Genomic DNA, 9,862 nt, shown 5'->3' on the forward strand with positions numbered 1-9,862 from the left:
GTTACATTTGAACTCAGCACACTCTGTGTCTTGTTAGACTTTTCACAAATACCTTGTTTTTGTTTGCATAATCCTTAGTGAAGCCAAGATAGAAGAAACTCCTCCTTAGGACAGTGCAAGAAAGCTGTGGGTTGCACATCACCACTCTGGACCACTCTGTTGGTCTCTTCTGCGTCTCAGGCACGGGAAGACTGTACTTGTCTCAAGCCTGTCATGTGATGCTTTTATGCCTCTTTTCACCCCTCTCCCTGCTGAAGAAAATCATCCCACCAAGTGTGGCAGATCTGGTAGCCCTCCCACCCCACAAAGTGCTCTTACTTAGTTATAACTCCTATTGAGAATCCTAAGTCCTTAGGGACTGGGCCGATGAGTTATTTCTTCATTATAGCTCCTCTCTGGGGTACCTTAATAGCTTTAGTAGCCAACACTGACCTTGTGATCTGAATCATAGTGCAGGTCTTCTACGGGTTCCCCACTTCAGTAAGAGAAACTTGGTCTCTCAAGAGTACCCTCCTCAAGGGAAAAAGGACACAGCCTTTATTCCCTAAGTATTTCAAATTCTTGGCCTTTATGTTCCTGCTCACTGTTCCTCCCAAAATGCCGTGGGACCTTTATAAAATCAGGACCTTTGGTCACCCAATAAACAGTTAGGCAAAACTTTCTAGGTATAAATAGTATACAGGCTGAGTATAGTAAATCCATCAAATGTGTAGCTTTCTTCCCTCTAATCTTATGGAATGGATATCTAAATTCTCTTTGGAAAACGGAAAGAATCATGTCTATCTATAAGCCTAAGCATAAGTTTGTTTGGAAAAATATATACACTGAATATAATTAGAGCATATTGTATTCCGCAACTTTAAAAGACAATACTTTATTGCTTACTTTTAACTTCTATCCTGTGATCAGAGGGGATAGGTAAGAAATAAGGAGTGCTATTTTTCCTTTCCGTGTGCTCTTAGACATGCTACTTTCATAAATCCTAAATGAAAACACACACATTTTATTTGCATAGTATAATGGGTTGAATGTTGTGTCCTCCCCCCAAATGTCATATGTTGAAACCCTAATCCCAGTGATATCTAGATGGTATCTGGATGTAGGGCCTTTGGGAGGTAATTACTCACAGGTGATGAGTGTGGAGCCCTCATGAATGGGATTAGTTCTCTTATAAAAAGAGGCCAGAGAGTTAGCTAGCTTTCTGCCACGTGAGGACACAGCAAGAAGACAGCATTCTGCAATGGAGAGGAGGGGGTTCTCACTAGAACCTGACCATGCTGGCAGCTCAGTCTTAGACTTTTCAGCCTCTAGAACTGTGGGAAATAAGTTTCTGTTGATAAACCACCCAGTTAATGGTGTTTTGTTATAGCAGTCCGAGCTGACTTGGATACATACCAAACCTTGGCTTTCATCAACAACTTTGTTGTACTCAAAAGAGAAAAGAGTGTGAACTCCCAGAAGGAAGCACCCAAAGCTAAGTCCATTTTAGTGTGATAGATTAAAATGGACCGTCTCATTTACCTATCTGGTGGCCAAGAGGAGAAAAGGAACTCCTTGAGAAAAGAGAATTCTGTCTCTGATGTCATAATGTCTAGAGGCTGCAAACCTCAACTGAAGTCATGAAATTACTCAGAGCCTGCAATTTAAACTTTATTTCATATCTACTGTTAAATTACACAAAATCAGTGAATGGTTTGTAAAGCCACACCATTGGACAGATGTTTACAGTTGAAATCATGGGATTTACATGATGCTGACAAAAATGTATATTTATAACATCCCCTATATACAATAATCAGTTATAGACAGAGAAAATGCACTTAATCTCTGCAAACCATGCACACCACAGCAATAACACACAATGATTTTCTGTAACAAGCTTTTCCACTGGCTCAGGCTTCATCCTGCTTTCCAACAGTTTTAAGAGCAAACATCAATTAAAACAAAACGAAATTGAAATACCACAGTGATCTACAGAATTTGCATTTTAAAAACACAATGTATACAAAATAGCTTCGCTCTAAAACACTTTGACTTCAAGGAGTGTTTGATTTTTTTAAAATTCCTTTCAGTTTTTCAGTTCTCAGAATTCCCAGGACTGCTACTGGCAGACAAAGCAAAATTTAGATATAACAATACAAGCTCAGGGTCAAGAACATTTATTTTTAAACCCAAATAAGTTCGTTTCCAGCTTGTGGCCATATTATTACAGGTGAAACTAGATCATGCAAATAAGCAGATTGTACACGATGTGACTTTATGGTCACACTTCTAAGCATGACCTTCCTGAAAACAAATGCCACATTCAGTTGCCTCGTTTGATCAACAGCCAGGAGGGTAGTGTAAGTTCTTATAAAAGTACAGCAAACCTGTAAAATGGAAACTTTATGGGACCATGATGTTTCATAGCACAGTGGGTTACATACATGTTTTTTGCCCTGCTCAATTCATAATTGATACCTTAAAAGTATTTATGTATTGACTTACAATACTAAATCAATTTCCTCAATTGCTAGGCTGATACTTAACCTCACTGCAGAACAGTTTCCTTTTGTTCTTTCTTAAAACAAAACCTGGTAGAGGGTTAACCAAAGTATTGAGATACAGCTTTTGGTGTTACTGAATAACTCTGGCTTTCTTAATGTTTATTCTACCATTGTTTTTCTCTTGTAATTGTCTACAATTTGTCAACATGAAAAAGAACTAATGGGCTAGAAATAGTCAGCCCAACTGGAAACATTACAATAAAAATATACAAAAAGTAAATAACAAGTTTATTCACATTCGGGTTCAATTCTATCTGATCAAGAATAACTTCAGCAATATTTTTAGACACATCATCCTGTTCAAGAGTTTCTTGATAAGGACCTCACTACACAAACATTGATAAGACAATTCTATAGAAAGTCCTGACTTTAATCCAGGATTATATATCACAATAAATTCAGCAACACACCATTTAGATGACGAAGAAAGAGTCTATAAATGGGTTAGTTTGGAATGAGCACAACTCAGAGAAGCCTTAAAATGAATGAGAAGCAGCGCCAAAAAGATCCAGAATTGTTGAAATTACAGTGCCCAGGAAGCGTCTGGAAATTAAATCTTTACATTGGTATTCCAGTCGGAAAAAAAGTGTTTTGTTAACATGAGATACACCCTGTTTAAAACCTTTGAACAGTAGAAGGTAGAAAAAGTTTAAAATTTTAAACATCTCTTCAATAACAAGATATGAGTCCTGTTCTACTTGAAAAGCCAGTATTTTTACATAAAACTTGCCATGTTTGGGAGAGAAATTTTTCAGTTTCTACAGTTCAGTAAAATTTACCATTACTTCTTATTCCATTTAAATAGATTCCTTGTTAAAATCAGAAGAAAATAAAGGTTTTGTGTTTAATTTTAGATGTTTTATGTTTATATTCATGCTTACCCCTGGGGGAAACAAAATGTTTGCTTCCAAGGTTGAGTTTTAATAGTGTATCATAAATAATTTGAAGTCCATTTCTTAGCCATAACTTAAATGGCCACATTTTGTTTTCATTTGTCTCTGTAATTTAAGAACTTCTTAAAATATCTAAACAGCAATTTCTGGTGAGTCTGGTTTGGATTTATAAATACTCCAACAAACCAAAAAAGACAATTTAATTACATACTGAAATGTGTTTTACCCACGCACATTATAACATTTAATTGGAAGGCAACTGTAAAGGCAACATCTTAACTTTTTTTTAACTTCCACACTTAAGGAAGCAGGATGTGTTTGGATACACTCATCTTTTAAGATTTGCCATATTTTAACTGACGCTTTGGGAGAAGTGTGCAAAAGCCTTTGGGAGCCGTTTAACGCCATTTCTCTACACTGCCTATGTAGTCATTGGTGCCATTGCTGGTGTTGCTATCGCTCTGTTCTTGGCCTGGGTTCTGCTTCTGGCTTCCCTGGTTCTCTTTCTGGCTCAAATTCTGACTCGAACTCTGAGTCAAGTTCTGAATCAGATTTGGAATCAGATTCTGAGTCACATTCTGATTTGCATTCAGATTTGGATTCTGACTCTGATTTTGACTTGGATTCTGGCTCTGGCCCTGAAACTGGTTCTGGAAATGGGTCTGAAGGATCCTTCCCTTCAGAAATTTGCGTTGTTCCTGACGCTTCCGCCTAGCTTCCTGATGGTCCTTCTGCCTCATAAACTGATACCTCTGCAGAAAGAGGTCTTTGGCATAGCTGTACAATTCCATATCCAGAAAATTCAGTCCCTCAATACGCTTTTGGATTTCCTCATTGATCTCTACACTAGAGGCCCTAGTGGTATTATATTGGGTAAATGGTGAAATAAAGTTCATGTTGAAGGTTTTTTCAAACAGATACTGGGTCTTCCGCTGATACTCAGTGAGGCCGAAGAATGCCATGTGCTTCAGGTTCGATTTGGCACTTTCTAGGAGGACCTTGTTTCTCTGCTTTTCAGGCATGACAGAGAGGTTGTAACAGCCTACTAGGGTCAGGTCAGAGAGCATGCGCACCTGGCGGTTGTTGGCTAGATTATAGGGACAGTCCATGAACTCTTTCAGGGGACAGCCAGACCAGTCATCACCAGTGTAGCAGCTGGGCAGCTCTTCCGAGGTTGGGGGCCTTCCATCGCAGACATGCAGTGATGCTTTCCATGTTGCCCCTCTCTGGACATGCCTCCACTCACTCAAGTACCGGGATACTGGGTCTCGGAGGATGGTGATGTAGTGGAAGTTCCTATGGACAAAGCATGAACCAACGGTCAGAGATGTGGGTGACATAAGTGGCATCAGGGAGGTGCATGGCATATGTGATGTTCACTGGCCAGTAAGGAAGGCAAAAGGAGAATGATGGAGATGTAGTGGCATTTCTCCTGTGAACTGTGCTGTAGTCCCCTCTCTGAGCCCCACTAGCCAGTACAGCTATTTTTTCACCTAATTTGCTGGTATAAAAAGTTTAGGCCCAAGACATCTGTCTTATCCTTGTTCCCTCCCTCTTTTCCCTTGCCTTCTGTTTCTCTCTCCCCAACCAATAACACAATCCTGCCAATGACCTCATTTCTTAGGTAGGCAACCATTTTATTTCATACCCTCACCCATAAACCCCAATTAACTGATCATGAAATGGAGACTCAGTAGAAGTGATTTTATTGAAGTCATATGGAATGGATAAGTGAGCACGAATTCTAATATTTCTTCCTAAATGTACAAAAGCATTTTTCCAATATCCACTCTAATCAGGATATCTTATTCAAAAAACAAAAGCTCTTTGAAAGAGTGTCTGATAATGATATCTTTGATTCTGGTTGTTGTCATAACATCATAGCTCATACATTATGGAAGTGGAATGTAGCAATAGGCAGAGCAGGCCTGGGCCTCCAGAAATAAACATTGTAGTTAATCACTGACTGAAATAGACACGGTATCTGCCAATGGCATATATGCAAGCTACCACCTTAGTTTCAGCCTTTGCTCACATGATAATTTTCCCAGGGTAGGAAAGTTAACTCTATCAGCATTGAAATGTCCCTTTTCTTTACCCACTGAAAGGACACCTTGATGTCAGAAAGAGTGGAGGCTTTGCTATGCAACTATCTTCACTTTACAGCTGCAACCTGATAAAGCTTTTTGCTCAAATAGCAGACTAGCAAACATTTAAACCATACACCCACACACACCCATACACAGCAGGTGCACACACACGCACCACACCCCAGAAACGTTAAGGCCTATGATGTGATCATGCATACTCAAGGGGGGAAACAAGCCTGGGGTGGGCTTTTAACAAGAAACGGGTTTCCACTCAGGTTCAGTAGATGAAAGATGAGAACATGGAAGGGCATATTGTGGAAGGAAAACAACAATAAACACTAAACATTAGCATTTAGTTTCTTAAAGGAAATCTGGGGAATGGCTTGAAGCTTTTCTGAAGGTTATTCATTCCCATCTGACGAGGTGGTGGCTCTGTCCACATGCACGGGTTGCCACAAGGAACCACCTCAACCACCCGAATGGCTGAATCTGCTGGCTGATGTCCTCGGAGGAAACGTTTCACCCAAATTGTGGGCTTTGAGTAACTCGGGAGCTATCCTGTATGCCCCTGTTCTGTGCACGGCGTTTCCTCTCCCTGATGTGACCTTCCTTCTTTGACTGGAAAACTCTACTCATCTTTCAAGTTCTAATCTAAGTACTGTCTCTCCTCTGAGAAAATCTACCCAATCCCTTGCTGCCAGCCATCACCTCTTCCCTGTGTCACCATAGCACTTCCACACTTAACCTGTGTTAAAACACCTTTGAGGGCCAGCCAAGTGGCACGATGGTTAAGAACTGGCTTGGGATGCCAGAGGGCCCTGGTTCGGATCCCACATATGAGGGCCAGTGGCACCGCCCTCCACAGCTAAGATGCTGAACAACAGCTCAACCTGGAGCTGGACTGCCCTGAGTCGCCGGAGACAGCATCGGCTGCAGCCCCTGCTGCAGTGGATTGCCATGGGCTACCGTGTGTGGCCAGCAGCCAGTGTGAGCGGCCAGAAGCCGCAGTGAGCGGCCGTCCAGAAGCCGGCGACTGATCTGCCTCGCCAGAGAAGAGCGCAATGATGGTGCCAACTTGGGCCAGTGAAGCAACGTCCTCCACAACTAGACTGAAGAACAAAATGACAGCAACTTGTCTGTTCCCCTCCCCCCAATCCCCCAATAAAAAATCTTAAAAAAACCCAAAAACAACACATTTGATACTGAATTGAAATTACTTGTTTGTATTTCTGCTTAAACTCTGTTTTCCAGGACAGGGGCTCTGTGTTACTCTTCTACAACTCTCATCCCACCCATTCCAGCTTTGTACCTTGGCCTTTATACCAGACACACAGCAGAATCTCAGTAACTCCTTTAATTGCTTATCTGATGAACTATTCTAGAGAAGAGGGGGAAGAGGGTTAGGAACTACGAAGGATGTGCTTCATCATATAAAAACTCTGGATAATCTTGTAAGTGCCTTGTCAAAAATCACAGAAAGTTATTATTTTTTAAAAGATTTTATTGGGGAATTGGGGAAGGGAAACAGTGTTTGGAGAATTGGGGAAGGGGAACAGCCAAGTTGTTGTCCCTCAGTCCCAGTTGTGGAGGGCGCAGCCAGCTCAGCTCCAAGTCCAGTCGCCATCCGGCTGCCTGGTGGTAGCTTGCAGCCACTCAGCTCAAGGTGCCATGTTCAATCTTAGTTGCGGGTGGGCGTAGCCCACCAGCCCATGCGGGAGTTGATCCGGAAACCCTGTTGCTAAGAGCGCATGCTCTAACCACTGAGCCATCCAGCCACCTGTCGGCAGCTCAGCTGCAGCTCAGCCCAGACGCAGCTCACTGGCCCATGTGGGAATCGAACCAGCGATCCTGTTGCTCAGAGCTCGCGCTCTTAACCAACTGAACCACTCAGCCGGCCCCCCACAGAAAGTCTTTTAAAATTACCTTATATGTTTTCTGGAATAAACAAGCATGGGGCACAGGAGAAACATCTGGGAGTAAGGATGGGGAAAGGGCCAAGACCACCTTCACCTATCTCTCTGCTTTTCTTAGGACCCGACTTTGCTGGTGTCAATGAAATTCATTTCAGTAAGCACACATGCTAATGAGTAGCAGCTTTTGTTTTCCAGCAGTCTTTACCAACAAAGGTGACTACTGTTCCCATGGGCTCCCTCCTTCCACTCATAGTTTTAGTATGATTGATTGATTCATTCATTTATTCAATACATATTTATCAAGCCTTTATTCTAGACCTGAGGCGATAGCTTAGTGGCAATTAGTCTGATTATTTGGGAAAAAAAGAAATATATGAAGTCCAGTGATACATTTGGATTACTCTTTCAACCAGCTTTTTTAGACATGCATTATAATGGGGCTGCTGGGTGTTTTAAATCCCCATAATGGAGTCACCTTCATGCTTAGCTGAAGGTCTTCCTGCCCTAATTTGTTTTGCTGGTTTCGGTCTACAGTGACATCTTCTGGTAAATCTTAGAGTGCACCCCAGAGCAAGTCTGAGGCTCTCCTTTCTAAGAGCTCTTCCTTATGTTTCAGAGCAGACAGATTGTAACCACCAGGGTTAGTGTCAGGAGCGATGTTTTATAAGCTCCATCCCCACATCGAGAGAGAGGAAGCCCCACAGAAAGGCAGAGACAGACATGCAGGGAGTCTCTCATATTTTGGATGTGTGACTCCTTTCACCTGAGGGTGTCCTAGTGCCCGCATGAGATGAGGCCAGACCAATGTGGGCAGCCTCAGTGTCTACACTGCAGGGATCATCAGAGAAATTAGAGGAGCCTATATGCTGGCATGTGTACATGCTTACATACACACACTGCCCTGGTGATAAGAGCTACCCTACATCCAGATGGCTCTGGAGATTCACTCATGGCCAGCAGCCCCTTTCTTCAATGGAAAATAGGCCCAGAGGCCCAGACTGCCACAAATGGAAACACTTGATGCTGCTTGAAAAATGATCTCATAGGTTAAAAGAAAGATCTGCTGAAGAGCAGGTCTCTAGGAGTGTCCAGAAGCCTCCTGAATCGCGTAGCATATTGGAGGTGAAAAGGCAGGTCAGGATAACACCTGGGAGGTTTAGTGGGGCAAATGATCCAGGATGCTCATGCTTCTGAGTGAAGAGTTGTTCGGGAAATATCAGAGAGGCAGTCTTCCCACCCAGAGCAAGTGAGGATGTGAATGCCCAACCTTATGGAAATGTGATTTGGGAATCAAATAGACACAGGAACACTGGTGGCAGTTTTCCAGTGGTTAGTTCAGTTCAAGCACCTAATGTATGCCTGCCTGGCACTGACAGGCACTGAGGACACCAATGAGGATAAGAGGTGGGTACCTCAGGAGAGCACTTCAGCATAAAGTGCTGTTAATGATAGAGCAAGTACAGGCACAATGAAAGCACCTTACAGTGCTTCTTAGCCTAACCTGATGAGAAAGGAAGAGTTTCTGAAGCTTTATTTTGAACAGCACGTAAGAATTAGATGAGTCAAGAAGAGAGGAAATGAGTATGAGGCAGAAAGATTAGCATGAGCAAAGGCACAGAGGCATAAACTAGCCTGTTGTGTGTGGAGGAAGTGCATTGGGAAACATCTTACTGGTAATTACGGGGTAGTGGCAGGAATTAAAGATGAAGAAGTGGCGATGGACCTGGTTGTGGAAGGCCTCAGGTGCCATATTTAAGAATTTAGACTTCTGTGGGCAACAGAGAGGCCTTAAAGGATTTTAAGCAGGGAAGTAACATGATGAAATCTGTGTTTTAGAACGATCACTGTGTGTGGTGTGTGGAGATGGTATTAAAGAAATTAATTGAGGCTACTGTAGAAAACAAGACAAAAGAAGGGGTGCCAACTAAACAATTATTTGAGAGGCAGAATTAACAAGAGATGGTAACAAAATGAATGTAGGTGAGAGGAAGGAGAAGGAGTTAAGGATGCTTCCTGGGTCTCTGGTGGAAGGTTTGGAGTGTATGTGGGACATCCAAAAAGAGTTGAATAGACATATCTAGTACTCAGAGAGTGATCTGGGCTTAACATAAAGATATGGACTTGTCAGCAAAAAGTGGTAGTTTCAGACTGTGAGGACCTACTCAAGAGTTGGTTTTTAACTTTATACCAGTGGCTTCAGATAACTAAAGGCAGCGTTTAAAGCCTACTGAATGGGATAAGATATTTGCCAAATATACATCTGATAAGGGGTTAATAACCAAACTTTATAAAGAACTCATGGACTTCGGGTAAGATGGCGGAATAGATGGATGCTGTGCCGACTGCCTCCCAGGATCACACCAAAATTACAAATAATTTATAAGATATTCAACCTCAGAAGTACTCTGGACCCTAGATGA

At 42.2% G+C, this 9,862-nt stretch overlaps 1 protein-coding gene across 6 annotated transcripts in view; it reads right to left on the bottom strand.

Moving 5' to 3' along the window:
- Positions 1-1,629: 1,629 nt before the first annotated feature.
- Positions 1,630-9,862, bottom strand: part of HS6ST2 (heparan sulfate 6-O-sulfotransferase 2) — a 369,569-nt gene continuing 361,336 nt past the window's right edge. For all 6 annotated transcript variants that reach the window (XM_019627478.1, XM_019627476.1, XM_019627477.1 and 3 more), the window contains one exon: positions 1,630-4,735. In XM_019627478.1, coding sequence (XP_019483023.1) covers positions 3,838-4,735 — 898 coding nt within the window. In that variant the 3' untranslated portion in view covers positions 1,630-3,837. The remainder of the gene's footprint in view (positions 4,736-9,862) is intronic.

The sequence above is a fragment of the Hipposideros armiger genome, unplaced genomic scaffold (genome assembly GCF_001890085.2).
Source record: "Hipposideros armiger isolate ML-2016 unplaced genomic scaffold, ASM189008v1 scaffold_733, whole genome shotgun sequence".
Taxonomy (NCBI): domain Eukaryota; kingdom Metazoa; phylum Chordata; class Mammalia; order Chiroptera; family Hipposideridae; genus Hipposideros; species Hipposideros armiger.